Below are 18,850 nucleotides of genomic sequence, written 5' to 3'. Positions count from 1 at the left end.
GGTTTTTACCTCACATTAAAAACGGCCTTGTGCCTAATTTGCTCAGTGGGGGAGCAAATAAACACCATCTGTTCTTCAGATGCTGCACTTCTATTTCTTGTTCTCTTTCGGTGAAGGAGAAATCCTTCACGACTGAGACAATTTTTATTTTTGTACCTTTTCTCCACGTTAAAAAACGACCCTGGTGTCTAACTCTGTCCCGTGGGGAGGCATAGTAAATAGGTACATTTAATAGTTCTCAGGAATGTTAAGTTAATATTAACTTGTTAGATGGAATTTAAGATAACGATAATATAAACAAAGATAGGTGACAAAAACTCGGCAAGGATTTTTAGGCTACGTATAATGATGACGTAATGGAAAAGATAGATTTTTTACACGTAGAGTTTAGTTTCAAGGGAGATCAGTTCAATGCGCAACGGGTTAGCGCAGGGAGGTTTTTTATTTTTATTTATTTTTATTTTATTTTTTTGACAGGAAGCCCCTGGAAGTCAGAAGAGGGCAACTAAGCAGATTGTAGTCCAATACAAAGCGTGTCAACTCTGAAAAGGCATTCAGCAAGAATAAATGAAATATCCACATATAATTCCTGCCTTGGCTTTTTCCACTTCTCGGAGAAAAGCACTTTTAATTTCAGGACGCAGTAAAGGAAAATTGAAGGTAATGTGTCTTTTACGGGTGTTCCCACCGACAACAATGTTCGTCTCTTGTTTAAACCCGGTCGATAAATGTTAATGTATGTAAACACACATCAACACAGAATAGAGAATACGAGGCAATCACAGATCACAACGCAGTTAAGACGATCATAAATGTTAGATGTACATTTATAAATATACACTAGACGAATCACAACAACACCAGATTTAGCACTCATGAGTGAGTAATCGTTATATATATATATATACTGACAATATTGTTATACACACCGGCTACATTATATGCTTCCAATTTCACATAATCACGTTGACACACCAGTTCTCATTAGATCGCTGAAGTTAAGCAACGTCCAGTCTAGTCAATAGCAGAGGGGTGACCAATTTGTGAATAGTAAACGCTGTATGTAGGAGGATATCTCCCCCCCCCTCGCAAGAACCGTAAAAACCTAACGTTTCACCTCCCCTGGCCGGGATATATATTCAAATTGGGACAGCTTAGGATTTTAATATTCCCTTGACACTTCCTCCTTTGGAGGAAGCCGGTTCAACCCACCTACAGTGAATGCCACTGGGATATGCATACTCTCACATACGATGGGATCAGTGCGTTTTGTAAAATTGTCGAAACTGCCTGAAGACTCTTTATTTAGCAGATATACGTCGTCTTATAGCTGTATATACGTTGTCTTATAGTTTGAAATAGAAAAAGTGAGTTTGCAAAGCCAGTTAATTTTAAAACTATTCAGCAATAAACAACATAATCAAAAGTGCTGCAGATACAACCGGGGTTTCCTCCCTAACGAAGGTGATGGTGGTTCAATGGTTAACGACACGGATTGACGCTCTGACGGACGACGAATCCTGTTCGTTCCATAAAATCACTTTCATTTAGGATGTTGGCAAGCTTCACGTGGTTTGTCCCGTAAGTGCCCTATGTCTTTCTAGAAAGAATTCTGACGAGAGAAGTATCTGGGTAACCAATGCCAACAATGGAATCTTCCAGTTTATACGATATGATTATCATCCTTCCTAAATTGATGCTATAGGGCTTGATCTTAGTGACGGAGAAAAACATGAAAATTCCTTGATTTTTTGATGCTATGTTTTTCGACTCGTATTTTACACTCGGAATTCAACAAAGTCTTTCGCTCGAGAAACTGCTATAAAATTATAGAATAAAAATAATAAAATAATAATGCATTTTATAAATGAAAAATAAATTATTTTATCGAAATAAGTCATTACGATACATTTATCTAATATATAAAATAAAGTCAGTCGGACTGTATAACTTAGATATAAATAATATTTAAGCTGACAAATAAATGTTCGATTCTGATTGCATCGTTTTAATTTGTTATTGTTCTACCATGTTATTTGCAATAAACTAACGTATTTCGCTTTACTTTGTTTTCAAAATCGCTTTACTTATGCAGAATACGGAGCGGACTGAAATAATAACCTTATTATTTAGAATCCCGTTTTTAACATGGGAATGGTAGGACGTTTTCTAACTATTCCGTATTTTCATGTTACGATTTAATACACAAAATATACGGTAAAAATTGAATTTAACTTGAAACTCATATATAAAAATAGCAGGTTCGTATGCCGCGTAAGTACCACAATGACTTATTCTCGCCTGGATGATTGGTAATATGAAGACATTTTTCAATATTTCCATAAAATAAAAATAACTATTGTTCGATAGATCGAACAATAGTTATTGCATTATTCATCGTAATTCTATCGGTAAATGTTGACTATCTTAAATCGATTTTTTCCGTTAACGTTCTACATCCGGTTGTGAGATAAAAAACAAAAAAACAAAAAAAAATCCATTTTATGCTGACAGCAGCATGAAAATAATATTGCAATAGTGTTAAGTTGTCAGATATTTGTATTGACGTTTAAATGCAATAAACACGTGGTCCAAATCTGAACAAATGCAACACGAAATTAGTTAAACAATTACAAAAATAGATAAACCGTATTAGTTTGACAGCCTGCGATTCTACATCGCATGTGACTTATTTAAAAAGAAGAAAAGAAGAAAGTAGATTACAAAAAAAAAGAAAGAAAGAAGGCATATAACAACCATCCCCCCCCCAAAAAAAAAGACGAAAAAAGATCACAGGTGACGCTGCGTAAGGTTTATCACATATATATTTTGCCACCACAATACCACATCTACTCTAGAAATTTCCCCAGAAACTATTGAGCTGATGTGGCTGCAATTTTTATGGAACTTCGCGATAATAAGGGATAGTGAATTAAGTATTATAATACCTGTTCGATGCGCGCTTAGGGATTAATAAAGATTAGTATTTAATGCAAAACTGAGCACAAATTTAACCCTATTCAACCATCAATTTGGCATAAAACACTAATTCTAAGTTAACGGGCTATAACTTTTGCCCGTTTTCAACGAGCTAAAAAGTTCAACCTTGTTAAAAGCCTACACAGAGGTTTTATTTTAGTAGCGTTGTCTTAAATTACATGGAACTATTCGATGTGAATAATCTTCAGAATTTTCGATATTTTGATATGTCATTCCATGCGTTTCGTACTTGTAAAACGAATCATAGACGGTGCAATTGAATTCTACAATCTTTTTTTAATTTGCTTACAACTTGAAATGTAACTTTGATAAACACATATTCTTTGAAAAAAATAAAATTTTAAATGTCATATTTAAATAATGCGGTTTCATGTTGTCAGTAACATGAATTAACCGTATTATTATATATTCTTATGGTAATATTGTTAATGTATATGAGTATTTTAATATATATATATATATATAAATTCATTTGCTATAAAAATGGGCTAAGTAGCACGTCCCTAAGATGAACAGAACCGAAGTTATCATAAAAAATGTAATTTTTTTTTTCGTAACCCTGTCTTTTACCTTTGACCCAGATGGTCTCAAATTAAAGTTTGATCATGAGCGACATTTTGACAAAGTTTTGTGAAGATTCATCAAACGAATAAAAAAAAAAAAATATTTGATAAAATTACGTAATTTTTGGAATATGGCATCTTTATTTTGTAACGAGTACGTACATCATACAGATTTTTCTATATTTTCTTTACTTTTAATTGCCACCATGAGTGTCAAATTGAATAAGCACCAACGCTTGTCTTAGCTGAGGTGATTAATTGTTGCGATAATGTTATTGCTAAGCAAACATAGAAAAAAAAATAGACTAAAATCACAACGTTTCGGTGCTTATTCAAATTGGCACTTATGGCGGCAATTAAAAGTAAAGAAAACACAGACACGTCTTATGATGTGCGTGCTCGTTACAGAACGGAGATGTCATATTCCAAAAATTACATAAATCGATCAAGCTAAGAAAATCCAATTTTTTAGCGAGATTACTACTGAACTGTATTGAATATAAGGCTGTTTCTTTACCTCTCAACTTCGATTTGAGTTATATCCCCTAATCTATTTTATCGGATTTCATCATGACTGACACGCTTAGTCGTAAACTTTGATTTTCTTGAATAAAAAAAATAAAATATTTGATCAAATTACGTAATTTTTGGAATATGACATCTTCGTTCTGTAACGAGTACGTACATCATACAGATTTTTCTGTATTTTCTTTACTTTAAATTGCCGACATAAGTGCTATTCTGAATATGCACCAACGTTTGCCTTAGCTGCGGTGGTTAATTGTATTTTTAATATCTATGAATTTCTTCGGTGTAAATAACTAAAAAAAAAAAAATTCAATCGTTTAATACGTAAAACAGATCTGGGTTTTTTTTTTGTTTTGTTTTTTGCTAGCTTTAACATTTACAGATCAAAGATTATTTTTATTATTGGAATCCTTTTGAGATGAGCTATTTATTTATTTATTTTTGGACTATTATCCTCATCTTTTAGATGCTGTTTCAAAACCTTTTGGCCAACTGTTCCTCCGGCCTTCGTCAAGTGGTAAATTGCGACAGGATAGAAATGCTGAATTTCTTAACTGCATCCTCAGCAATTACTGCCTTCCATAGTTGTTGTTGTCGTCTCACCACGTTTTGGCCAACTAATCCTCTGGCCGACTTTTAGGTAGGATTGAAACCGCTATCTTCAGACAATGCTCACCTGGAACTGTAGAGATTCAACCTTTTCATCCACTGCGCCACGGGCCCCGAAGGGCGATCATGGTTGAAATTTTTGGTCTTATATATCCAAGTTTTTTTGTTCTTATCTGCTCTTTCATCGTCTGGCCCGTACCGAATGGTATGTTATTTTTATTATTGGAATCGATTTGAGATGAGCAATTTATTGATTTATTGATTGATTGATTTGCAGACTATTATCCTCATCTTCTAGTTATTTCAAAACGTTTTGGCAAACTATTCCTCCGGCCTTCAGCAGGTGGTAAACTGCGACAGGATAGGAATGCTGAGTCTTTTAACTGCATCCTCAGCAATTACTGCCTTCCATAGTTGTTGTTGTTGTCTCACCACGTTTTGACCAACTAATCCTCTGGCCGACTTTTAGGTAGGATTGAAACTGCTATCTTCAGATAATGCTCACCTGGAATTGTAGAGATTTAACGTCTCTATCCATTGCGCTACGGGCTCGAACTATGGAAGGCAGTAATTACTAAGAATGCAGTTAATAGACTTAGCATTCCTATCCGTCACGGTTACCACCTGACGAAGTCCAGAGGAATAGTTGGCCGAAACGTTGTGAAACAACTATAAAGAATGTGGATAATAGTCTGCAAATAAATAAATAAAGAAAGAAAGATTAAAGATTATTTCCAATTTCGATTAAATGAGTTTCGACTTCGTTAACCAATGAATCGTTTCGTTCGTTACTTATGTGTGCGTGGGTGTCGTGTGCCGCTAAACAGCCTGTAATATTTTCATGAACTAATGGCAGGTCTTCACTTCAACCAAAGTTCAACTAACTTTTATTTTATCTTCTTTTGTTTTGTTTTGTACAGGAGTGATGTACCCCTTTAGTGTCGAATTAATAGGTGACCTTATTTAAACATGCGTGTGCTTGGAATAGTTTTTCTATTTTATGAGTTAGTTTAGTTTAGAAGAAGAAGAAGAAGGAGAAGAAGAAGAAGAAGAAGAAAAAGAAGAAGAAGAAAACAGAGAATCCCCTCGAAGTGTTTTATTTTCAGATGACAGCCTTCCAAACAAGGCGAATGCAGTTTAAAGAAATCAAAGAAAATATGATTGCCTTTCGTATATATTGCATATGCGAATTGTTAAACGTTTAGACTTTTTACACATTTGAAGATTTTTCTTCATACAGATTTTGAACGAAGTTAAAAATAATAATTTTGTGCCTTGATGCTTCTATTATTTTCAGCCATTTTTTTTTTTTTTTTCAAGTAAGCCTATTTTTTATTTTGTTAGAGGAACGTGATAAATGTGCGTTTCGTTTCTCTGTATATTTCGTGTAAATCACTTATGCCCCTTTTTTATACTAGCATGGGTGCCCGGCGTTGCCCGGGTGGTTGGAGGTGTGTGTTGAGCAAAATAAAAGTGCTAGTCAGCAGGCAGGCTCGAACCCGTGACGCGAAGGCGGAAAAGAAAGTAAAAGAAAATCTGACGTCTTAGCCGATGTCTCCATGACGCGACCGGAAGTCAAAAGCGTTGAAATTAACCGAAGTCAATCCAACGGTGACAATGACTTGCTAAAATACGGCGAAAAAAATCGACACATTCTTGAACAAAATGGCCAAATTTAGGGTAAAGGAATTAATGTTTTGGGCTAATTTTTCGATATTTGTCGTCCGAGACGTCAAACTTCAAAATGATACCGATCTTGTCAGGATCCGTCATCTCCCTCGAAAATTTTTGCGAGACATACATACATACGTACATACATACGTACATATATGCATAATACATACATATATACATACATACATACATACATACATACATACATACATACAAACAGACAAGTGAGATTTATATTATAGAAGATAGAAGATGATTGTTACTCACGAAACTTTTAAAACTTCCGAGCTTTGAAAACAAAAGCAACTGCTTTTATTTCCTTTTAAATAAACTGAACATAAATACATTTCTGGGTTCTTTGATTATTTGCTCCATTTACTTTTTTTATTGTTTGCCTCTTTCCCCATTTTTTAAAAGAAATATTTGTTCCACATTAAAACGAGTTTCGGTAACGACTCCGAAATCCCGTTAATGGTGCCGAAACCCCAGGTCGCCCAAAGTTGATAGTTGTTTAGGTAGGTTTTATACGTGAGTGCATAAAACCCCCAATAAAAGATTAATTTGCAACACAAAAACATAGAGTAATTAATCAACACTTTTTTTTTTTTTTTTTTTTTAGAACAAAACAACGAAAGGGTTTATTTCCAAAGAAGAGGAGCTGTATCCAACATAAAAGAAAGAAAAGGAATAGTTCTTAGATGTTCTCGTGTCAGGAAGCAGAAACTTTAAATATCTCCAGGTTGTCCAGTGGAGATCTTCAGTGAAGTAGTCGCAGCTTGTGGGATTCAGTGGACCGAGAGTGAGAGGAGAGGCCTGTCTTCTTTGGTGGCCTAAGCTCGCTCCTCTGCTGGCTTCTGGCTAGTTCCTGGCAGGGGTAATTAGTTTCTTAAGGGACATATAAGATTAATGCGCCTTACTAGCTAATTAGTCAGTTCGTGGCCGCACCAGTCAGCAAAGGGGTATTAATCCAATATAACTTGGATGTCTTCAAGTCCAATGTTAACAAATTACTAATGAACCGCCCCCTTAAGTAAACACTTCATCAAATCTCCACACTAACGTAATGTACTTGCAATAACCCTTATCCCTGAGTGGCTTCCGGGCCTTGATAAGTGGTTATCACTGTGTAAAAAAAAAAAAAAAAAAAAAAAAGAGAGAGAAAATAGTATGTTATTGTGACTTCTACAGTTGTCCCTGAAAATATTTTTAAAGATACACAAAGTCGTTTTGGCCGATCGTAAACTATAGTTGTGTGATAGAACAAAAAAATCTGAATATAGCACAGAGTAGTGCATTCAAAATTTGTTAATGAGAAAGCTGTGTTCAAAGTGGGTTGCACGTTTGCCACAGGTGCCACAGTCGATCAAAAACAGCGACACCTCGACGATTCAGAGCATTATTTGCAACAATTTCAACGCAACAAAACAAGTGTTTTTGTGTCAGTATGTGAATGGATGAAACATGGACCCACACGAAGTCAAATCTATAAATACGTATTTTGAGAGAAAGGAAGAGCCGTCAATAACGACTATTATATAGCGTTTGGTGCGTTTAAAAGCAGAAATAACCAAAAAAGGCCACAAATCAAGAAGAAAAAGTATCCTTTCACCAAGACAATGCACCGTATCATTAGTCAATAGAAACGATGGCAAAACTACATGACTTTCACTTCGAATTGTTTTCGCATCCACCTTATTCTTTAGATTTGACCCCAGAGACTACTGACTCTAAAAAGAATGTTTCCGGGAAAGAGATTTGAAGTGATATCCGAAAACGAGGCGTATTTTGAGATTAGAGAGAAATCGTTATACACACACGCACACACTAGCACACAGACACACACGTACACACACAGACACGTACACACACACACACACACACACACACACACACACACAAACACAGCATCAAATTATTAAGGAGTTGGAATCAGTGTGTTACTCTAGAAGACCATATTGATGAATAAAGTCGAATTTTGCGTTAAAGCTACTGCTTTATTAGATAAACCCGAGACTCGTTGTGTGATGTAATATTAATAAACTAGTGGGACCTGTGGAAATTCCACAGGCGACTCATTCATCTTCTTATCTTATATATATATAAATAAAATGAACTCATTTTTTCCCGTCTGATTTTGACATTAATAGGATTAAAAATCAAGATATTTCATGCAAATATAATATGCACAAACGGCAGAACAATATCTGAGGTGTGTTATAGGCTTATTATTTCTCAAATTCCTCGATAATCTTAGATTTCTATACTTTTTCTGCTGAGAAGTCACGGCCAAAATCGGTTAAGATCAATGGAAGTGGTAAAATATTTTCTCTCTAATAAATTCCTCCTCCCCCTGCCACCACTTAACACCGTTTGGGGATCGTTCACAAGGAACAGTTGAGAAGAGAACACCGGTTTGGCTTCGTAGTTCTTTCATGTGAAGTTAGTTAAAATCACTAAACTAAGCTGCAGTGCTCTGTGGCGTAGTGGTTAGCGTGCTGGACAATTCACATTATATTTTCACGTTCGCGCCGACCTACCGTAGTCGTTTTTTTCTTTTTTTTTTCCTAAACAACTGGAATGGACTTTTCTTGGTGGCCGAACTGTTAACGTTGCAGATGTTTTTTTTTTCTTCACACTTCATTTTCCTACTTTTACTCATGACTCCGGTTTTGATCCTTCCTACTTACCTACCATAACATTTTTTAAAACTCCCCCCCGTCCCGGAAACAAACACTCGGGCAACGCCGGGTACCCCCGCTAGTATATAATATATTGATGTTGGCATTCTTTAGATGTTTAGCGTGAATGGAGACGCTCTGATATTATTGTAGCTCTTGTTAAAACTGTTTATTGTTAAAACTGCAAAAGTATTTATCTAAGCTAGCAGGGATGCCCGGCGTTGCCCGGTCGTAAAATACACTTAAATATGATATTTTAATTTATGCAGATTTCGTATATATATTATAGTAAATTTTCTATCGATTCTTATGTATTAGAAAGTTGTGATTTGAAAAATAAAACAAACATATCCATATGACGTGGGTGCATCAGCTTGAATCGAAACCGAAATCAAAACTTATGAAGAAAATGTATATATATATATGGTGCCCCGAAAACTCGTCCCGGAAAACTCGGTCATAAAATGTGTGTTTCAATCTATATTTATTCAATAAGGGACCAGTTTTCCTACCTAGCAAAAAGGTACGAGTTTTCCTAAATTCATATATATATTTGTAAAAGAAAATCATTAAAATGCATTGATCTTCTGAGAGTGTTTTTACTAATGGAGTATTCGAGCCAAACTTTGTACTCCTTAACAAATAATTGCTTTTTGCGTGACTTTGCGATGATATATAAATCAAAGCGTATAGATATTGTAAGTGCACAGAAAAATAGGATTTACATGTATTCCCAAACCTGTACATATTCATTGACCAATCGTGTCTACGAAAACAATACAAGTTACACACCCAAAAATATGTATAAAAAAAGAAATAATATTTTCGTACAAACACCGGTTCCTGGAGAGAGGGGTATAAAAAAATAAAAATAAATAAAAATAATAGTCAAGCGATCTGACTTTCATTTACGCACGCACATCAAAATTACATTGCGCACTCGGAGTTCATGCGTAAAGTGAAAATAAATCAATCCTTTGGAACCGATGACGAAACATAGATACGAAGAGAAAATCACAAATCCAATCACATTCACACATGCACACACTCAGGGGTATATGGACAGGGATGCTTAACTCCAATGGTTCAAGAGTGGCAGATTTCCATTTGATGAAGAAAAACTTGTTTTAGTCGGTGAAGACAAAGGTTTTCCTCACAAATGTTTAAAAAAATATGGCTGGTCTACGAACAAATGGATAAAAAAAATGGCTGGTCTACGAACAAATTGATAAAAAAAATGGCTGGTCTACGAACAAATTGATAAAAAAAATGGCTGGTCTACGAACAAATTGATAAAAAAAAATGGCTGGTCTACGAACAAATGGATAGTACGAGTTTTGCCACTCAACGATTGAGAACTCGAATCAAGTACCTATTGGTAGATGTTTTTTATACTGTTCATCACAACAAAGTATGTAAATCCTTCCACTCGAAGATCTGTGCAGCGACGCGGCTTGGCTGATCGTCGAACATATGGGGGCATGAACCGTCACCGATAACACCAAACGGAAAGGTGACAGTGTTCTATGATACAGACATGCAGGCGGGCAGATACATAAAAGACACGGCTATCAAGCCAGGTATTGTAATGTGAAGCAACCCAAAAAAGTATTCGATGGTTATTGATGTTACTGTTTCAAATAAATATGGGTTTAATGAAGCCAAACAGGAAAAGATTACGAAATATAAGGACCTCAGAAATGATTGAAAGACGACATGGTCTCTGAAATCAATAAGCATTACATACCGATTGTGATAGGAACAACTGGTCTAATGAAATCAAAAATCTTAAGAAATGCGTAGAAACAACCAAACTATAGCGAAGTAGATAACAGCTATAAAAAGAACAATGTCTATTCTTAAAAGAGCCCTTGTATATAAATTCAAATCGTAATGAAATCAAGTTTTAGCTCCATGAGGAGTTAGCTCCCTTGATCTTTTAAAACCAACAGAGGTACAAAAAAGTAAAAATAAAAAATAAAATAAAATAAATTAAAAAAAAGAAGCACATACACAATGCCCACTAAAGTGACCCACACACTGTTGCTCGTATGCATATACCGACAAAGGCGACACGCACACACGCAAAAGTTAATATTCTCACACTATCACACCGATATACACCGTAACTAAAAACAAATTTATATACATATTCAGAATGTGAGAGATTATATATAGTTATTGCCACAGTCAAACAACGTCGCAGCCTACAAGAGCCATGACAGCCAACGAACCGGAAGTCCAAGACTCGAGTTTCGCTCTCATTTGGGCTCACCAGTTAGACATATCCCACCCGGGATTCGAAACCCGAGCCTCTTGCATGCGAGGCAAGCACTCTGCCAACTGAACAAACACCCTGCACACAAGAAATTCTATTAACTAACACAGATCAAGCAAACCGCGGCGAAATCCGACCGTGGAATGGATTCACTTCGTCTCGACAAAAGACGCGGTCATCCAACAAGCTAATAACCCCAAGCCGATGTCTCACAAGTAGGAATTTTCAACTCACAAGGACGATGCCATCCAGCAATGTTAACCTAGCGAGCAACTGGTAATAGAATTAATATTAATATTAATTAATATAATTAGAATTTTTTATATATATTTTTATATATATATATATATATATATATATATATATATATATATATATATATATATAATTCTAATTATATTAATTAACCCAAGATAAGAGGTATATATATATATATATATATATATATATATATGCCTCTTATCTTGGGTTGATAATATTGGGAAATGATAAACAAACTGCCATTAGCGTATTAAGTGATGCTCTTTGCGTAAACAAATGGAGCTTAGGCGTTCGGACAATGTTTGAACATTGTTAATCCACATGTCCGTCATAGCAGCAGTCGAATAGAGTAACGGTTAGAAGCGCCGACTGCCGTCTAGATGGTTGAGTTTTAAACCCGTCTTGTAGGAAGTTGCTTGTCTAGTCGCACTGATGAGCTGTGATACTGCGAGAATATACTGTATGTGGATGACTATATATATATATATATATATATGCGTGCACACACAAAGCTTTCATTGCTTTCTTCTTCCAATTTTCTACAATAAGAGAACTCAATTTTCAAAGGAATAACTTTTCAAAGGAATAACTTTTCGAAGGAATAACCTTTCGAATGAATGACTTTCACTCAATTCTAAATTGGTAAATACATTTTGTCTGTTAAAAATAGTTTTCTCTCTTTTATTCAACATTTATGTTTTTATCTGTTTTCATCCCACTTACTAACTTTTACAACAATTCCATTGTCAGCGTAGATCCAAACACATTTGTTTAAGAGTCAACAATCGTCTAGAACTTATTCAAGCTACAATAGATATGAGAATTTATCAAATGCGTACCCTTTTATTATTTTCATTTTAACCCATTAAAGTGCCAGGGTATCTGTTGTGGTGTGCCCCCCCCCCTACGGATAATAATGAAGTCTTCCACAAACTATAAAGATTGGGAGAACATGTATCTTGACGTCAGCGTGCATGTTATATTCGGGTCTGGCACACGTGGCAGTCGGACTACATTCTCCATTTGTTGTATTTTCCTTTCTGTTTAATATATTTTGTTTCCACTAATTATCGAATTGTGTTTTTCTTTTCTGTGAGACCACAACAGTATCTAAACTTTTTATTATTGAATTGAAATTTTGTGTTATTGTGGTATGACCTCTGGACATGGTAGAGCAATTTTTAGACGATTATGGCGTCTTTAGGTTAGCCAAGAACCACACCAACAATTAATATAAATTGTGCATAAAGTTGTTTTAACGAAGGAAGAAAATGGAGAATATATATATATATATATATATATATATATATATATATATATATATTATATGGAAAAAATGCGCGCATGAAAAGTAATATTCTTAAGATTTTATTAAACCTGGAAAAGTAAAGGACAAGAAATTCAACCTGGAAAAGTAAAGAACAAGATATTCTAGTAAAGTAAAAAATAAGAATTTTTTAGACTTAAAATATTGCAGCTAAAAATAAAATTTGAATATTGATAAATATTTTATTTATTATTTACATATGTTGTTGTTTATTGTTGAGTTAGAAAGGGTGTCAGTCGCTGGATTGAACTTATTCCCCTCCCCTATTATTTGCATATATTTATGTAGTGAAAATTGTTTGAATAAAATTAATTCATTAGTTAGTTAGTTAGTAGATGGAATTAATAATTTTATAATTTACATAAAAATGAATTAAATGATCCTAATTATGATATAATAAAATTATTAATTTTTATGTACTCTAACCGTTACGCTAATATGTCATATTGGCAAAATCGCAGTAAAAAATATTTATATACAAAAAAAAAAGTTATGCAAAATAAAAAAAAAAGCGTTAGTCACTTATGTATGTACTTACTCTCCTGTTGGTGAACCCACATATTTTGTTGTAACTTTTTTTCTACTGAACCAATTTTCGAAATTTTTTTTCAAAATGTAGCTAATGAGGTGTTCTATCCAACTATATAACCTGTTTGAAATTTGGTTGCGAACGGAATTAGTGGTGGGGGTTTGAATGTGTCTCGATTCATTCAATTTCGGACTTAAGCACATATTCAACCACTACTGTGGTTGAATGATATATATATATATATATATATATATATATATATATATATATATATACTTGTTTATTGTTATATAAACATGCTCACATCCCGCTGCTACAAATAGCCACTTTTTTCAATCAAACAACAGATATCATCAGGCAGCGACTTGACTATTCAAAAGTTCAATGAATCATTGAACTTTTGAATAGTCAAGTCGCTGCCTGATGATATCTGTTGTTTGATTGAAACAAGTGGCTATTTGTAGCAGCGGGATGTGAGCATGTTTATATAACAATAAACAAGTATTATCAGCTCTTTTTATTGAGCACTATCTAACAACCTCGTTGAATTCATTAGTCCATTACTTTTGAATATAAAAAAACCCGAGTATATATATATATATATATATATATATACATACATATATATATATATATATATATATATATATATATATATATATATATATATATATATATATATATTAGTGTTGAAACGATTAATCGGAATAAGAATCGGAAAAATCGGAATATTTGAGGGTATCAAAATCGGAAAAATTTGTTCCGATTTTGCGATGTCAAAAAACGATTCTTTTAATTATCTTTTTTACTTGATTTTGTTTAAAGCTAAATCTTCCATTGGAGCAAAATATATATGGTAATTAAGCTACAGAGAATAATCAATATTTATTGATTTTAAACGACTAGTGAAGCTAAAATAAATAGATCGTCCCCCACAAGTATATTTTTACGTTTAGGAAAATATTTGCACATTTAACATGTGTGTTTTTACAGTAATCAGAAAAAAAATACAACTATATACTTACATATTTAGAGATTTATAAAGAATCGGAATAAGAACCGGTAATTGTATCGGAATCGGTAATTGTATCGAAATTGGGAAAAATATTCGAATCGTCCCATCACTAATATATATATATATATATATATATATATATATATATATATATATATAGTAAGTTATGGAAATATATATGGCAATTAAGCTACACAGAATATTCCCTGTTTCATTTTCGTGAGAATTGATCAGGCTTATGTGAAAGGTTGTGGTTATCGCGCATTTTTATATATGCGCATGCTATTGAATTTTCTACTTAGCCAAGTAGCTTCCCAGTTGCCACCGCGCCCGTACTAATCAGCCAATGGGGGCACTTACAGGACAAAGATACAGTTGACCTCAGGTCAACCCCTTCCCTTTGTGTGTTTTATGGGAAGGGTAGATATCCTTTTGTTGTAGTAAGCTGACCCACTTTCAACATAGGTATAGTTAGACATGTTATTTTGTGTTTTAGTCTATGTTTCGGACATACATGCATATAAAATGGAAACAAATGAAATATTAAGAGAATAGAAGGGTCACCAGGTAGCAAGTGCTACTTAAAGCATAAAGAAAGTTTTGTAAATGCCGAGATTAAGAAAAACGACACTTTATAACAGAACATTATAATACAAGAGATATAAAATTTACTTTCAATAATGAAAATGTTCATTTATGCAAATACATGCTTGGCAAAGAAAGTTCGATAGTAATCATAAGTCAAAATATTCAGTGTAATATATGCAAGTGATACATATACATGAGTACTTGGCAGCGTGGCATTGTTCATGTGTATGTATTGGTTTATCCTGTTCTCATTAGTGTATATGAGTGGGTGTGACACACGTATGGCAGCTGTATGCAAATGACCGAGCCGTGTGCTTGATGACGTCGCGGCGAGGAAGAAAAGAGAAAGATATAAAAAGAAGAACCTGGGCGCAGATTGAGGATCATGTTTTGTTCGGGAAAGTACCCGGAAATAAGTTTCATTGTTTCAACAGGAAGAAATGAGTCGTTTTTTTTTTTGTCATTGTTCCTTATGAAACACTCTACAACGTGTTGGGTCCCTATATAGTAACACGTATGTAAACGTGTGTAACGTTACATTGGTAGTAATTCCTTTCTGTTTGCCTGCTAGTGTCTGGGGATGTGTGCGCAAAATTGAGAGTGCTGGTCTGCGAGTCATTGAGTCCTTTCTGCCTCCTTCGACCTTTGACTGGATTGGAATGTTAAGCAGACATTCTGGGAGTCCGGTTCAAGGTACGCCAGCTTTTGGGGCTGTTTTTTTTATAAGTGTTTTTAACTTCGCACTGGCTTATCATTTTCGCATAGACTGGTTACTTTGGGGGGCTTGAAACGATTTTCATTGGTTGGAAAATATTTTGAGTTCACACGTTCCTGTGTAAGCTTTCTTGTGTTGAGGAATAAACAGAAAAGCGAATTCCAACGAAAGAGAGAAAGAGTGTAGCAACTAGAGACGTTTGCTTTTTAGCGTTCGTAGAAATCACTTTATAATTAAATCGACACATAATGACTAAAATGAGTTAGAATGCACAAATTGGAAAGAAAAGGTTATTTATTTTATTTGAAAAGTGAAATATTGACTCTCTCGTGAACAGGACACTAGATACATGTGATATATTTTAGAAATTCAAGATAAAAATTTACACATTATGATAAAGATCAAAGCAATTCACACAAAAAGTTACATTGCATCTTCGGCAATAAGTTAGTGGCTTCCTATTGCAAGACTCATTTATATAAGTTCCTACATCATCGACCAAATAGAATTCTAATAAAATTCACAAGAATTTTTTAGAGGGTTTCAACAACTCTTGGAGAGATATAGATGAATTTTATTCTTTCTTCAGAGTAATGATGCAGTAAGCAGTGCTGTTATATGTTATCGGTGCAAGTTCATGGTTCAATCTAATGAGAAAGCAAAATACAGAAACATCTTTATTATGTACGTACCAGCCACGGAACAAAAACATCATATTCCAAAAATCACGTAATTTGATCAAGTATTTTTTAAATTAAGAAAATCAAACTTTATGAAGAAGCGAGATGTTGGAACTCCATGTTTAATAAAGAGAGACAACTCAATTCGAACTACAGATATCAAAATCAGTTCATAATGGCCACGATTTACTATTAAAATCTCTAAAAATCGTTAAAATATGATTTTCTATATATAAAAAAAGCTACTTGATAAATTTAGGTGATTTTTAGAATATGACATTTTCGTTCGGTAACACAAGTACGTACAACAAAGTTTTTTTCTTTTTTTTTTTTTGTATTTTAAAAATTTGATTGAACTCTGGATTTGCACCATATTACTTTATACATTTTTAAAAGAAATTATTTGGTGTCGAGTTTATAGTGCAGAGGCACCTAATGAGCTAATATCATTGCAAAGATTACTATGGAAATGATAAAACAAGTGACTCACCTACGAAACCGAAACTTGCGAGCTGCAAAAACGTAAGAATCAGTTTGTATCCAACTTTCACCGCCATCGTCTCTGCCTGTGGTCCTTGCTCACTACATTTTTTATACTTTGGCGCCCGATCGATACATGCGTGAGTTTCGTCGATTGACAATTCGTGCGATTGGTCGATTGACGTAGAAAAACAATCAGTGTTTCTTTTCTTTTTTTTCCCCCTGTTTTTATTACTTTTTCTTGGGTTTGGCAAATATATATAACTTCCATTAGATATAGTTTCTCCGACATTTTAATTACTCTTTGTCATCCAAACGAGTCAGCCATTTTGGATTTATTTCTTAAGCAAACTCACTTAGGTAATTAATTTTACTCTCCAATGTCGATCGAAAATGCATTTTTCTTTACTCCTTTCCACATCAAGCAAGGCATATTACCACTTGGAAAGTAAGTGACTACTATTTAAGATCGTTTCTAACAGGTAACTCTAGGGAGTTGAGCAGCAAGATGTCTGTTCACATTACATTTCAACTTCTGCGGGTTAGTACAGTCAGATTAACAGAAAACAGGAACGAATTTCAAAGTCTAGCAGTCCGAGGCGAAAAAAACTATTAGCGTAGAAGACGTTTCGGCATCTAATAACTTCAATAGTGAAGGGGTGAAATTTTGCTACTTGTCGAGATTGACGGGTGTATGTACGTCAAGGATGTACAAGTGCTACGAGTACTTGTAAAACAGGCACAGGATGCAACATTGTGATGATGGGACAGAAGTTGGAGCTCAGTCGATAGTGCAAAATCTATTAGATTTGAGACGTTTTTTTTTTGGGGGGGGGGGGACCCTGTCTTAGAGTGACAGACTAGTTGTATATGTGTTATATTATTGTGTACCAAAAAGACACCAAAACGGTGTATGTTATATAATCGTCTAAATGTTGATATGCGTACTTGGGACGAAGGATTCATCCTGATGCGTATACGTGTCACTAAATGTGAATATCTTTGGTTAATTCTAAGTCGCCATTCTGAGACACGTCCGCCCTCTCCCCAGTGAAGGGGGGACGACCTGTTAAACCGCCCGCTCTGCTCAACGTCCAAACTCCAACTCTCAATGATCTCCAGCTAACCTGATCTACATAACATACAGGTAGATCCGATCAGCTGACCAGCTCTTCCGGTAAACTTGTCTACAATATGATTTATCATATTTTGATAGTCTTTCAACATTCTTCACATTCATCTCCCATCCATCTCTCCAGTTAGATAGATAGATAAATAGATAGATGGACACTTTCTTGTGTACGACCTACTACATAACTGTTATGGCTTGCAATAAGCCACAAAGAAAACAGAACAACGGAATAGAGTTTAAACAACGTAAAAAGGTTACAACTGAAGAGAGTAGTAAACGTCACCGAGCAGGCGAGGGTCGCTCTGGTGTTTAATCCACACCTGGGATCAAAAGGTCTATGGTTTATATAATGGATAGAACAGTCCATTTGGAGGGTGATTCCCCCACAACAATAACATATGCCCCAGCCCAAATGTGGCAACAATACTTCGTGAATGAGCGAATTGTGGCTTTGTAAAGATATATGATATTGTCTGGTATGAGTAATTTTATAGTACATTATAGTACGTTAACGGGAACCTACTTTATTTGCAACAGCCTTGGCAATGTCCTCAGTGTATTTGTTCCAATTCGTATTGCTGATGAATGTTAAACCGAGGAGTTTGAACGATGAGCTCTCGGGTAGAGTGTTATTTGTCATGGCAAACAGTGTTTAAGAATGTCATTAAACTACAAATACAACACCGAAAAACAAAATTTTATAGAGTTAATCGTCATATAAGCTGTAAGAATATTAGGTTCTTGTACAGAATTCCCCCTATACTGATCAAGTAGTTTTATTATTATGAAGAAA

The 18,850-nt window shown here is 34.6% G+C and overlaps 1 protein-coding gene across 1 annotated transcript in view; it reads right to left on the bottom strand.

The window, feature by feature from the left end:
* LOC145263741 (uncharacterized) overlaps window positions 1-17,078 on the bottom strand; it is a 61,389-nt gene extending 44,311 nt beyond the window's left edge. Inside the window, exon 1 of the mRNA XM_080120732.1 lies at window positions 16,936-17,078. Coding sequence (XP_079976858.1) covers window positions 16,936-17,002 — 67 coding nt within the window. The 5' untranslated portion in view covers window positions 17,003-17,078. The remainder of the gene's footprint in view (window positions 1-16,935) is intronic.
* Between the last annotated feature and the right edge of the window lie 1,772 nt (window positions 17,079-18,850).

The sequence above is a fragment of the Euprymna scolopes genome, chromosome 39 (genome assembly GCF_053919585.1).
Source record: "Euprymna scolopes isolate OS-2025 chromosome 39, ASM5391958v1, whole genome shotgun sequence".
Taxonomy (NCBI): Eukaryota; Metazoa; Mollusca; class Cephalopoda; order Sepiida; family Sepiolidae; genus Euprymna; species Euprymna scolopes.
This window is presented reverse-complemented; position numbering and strand designations above follow the sequence as displayed.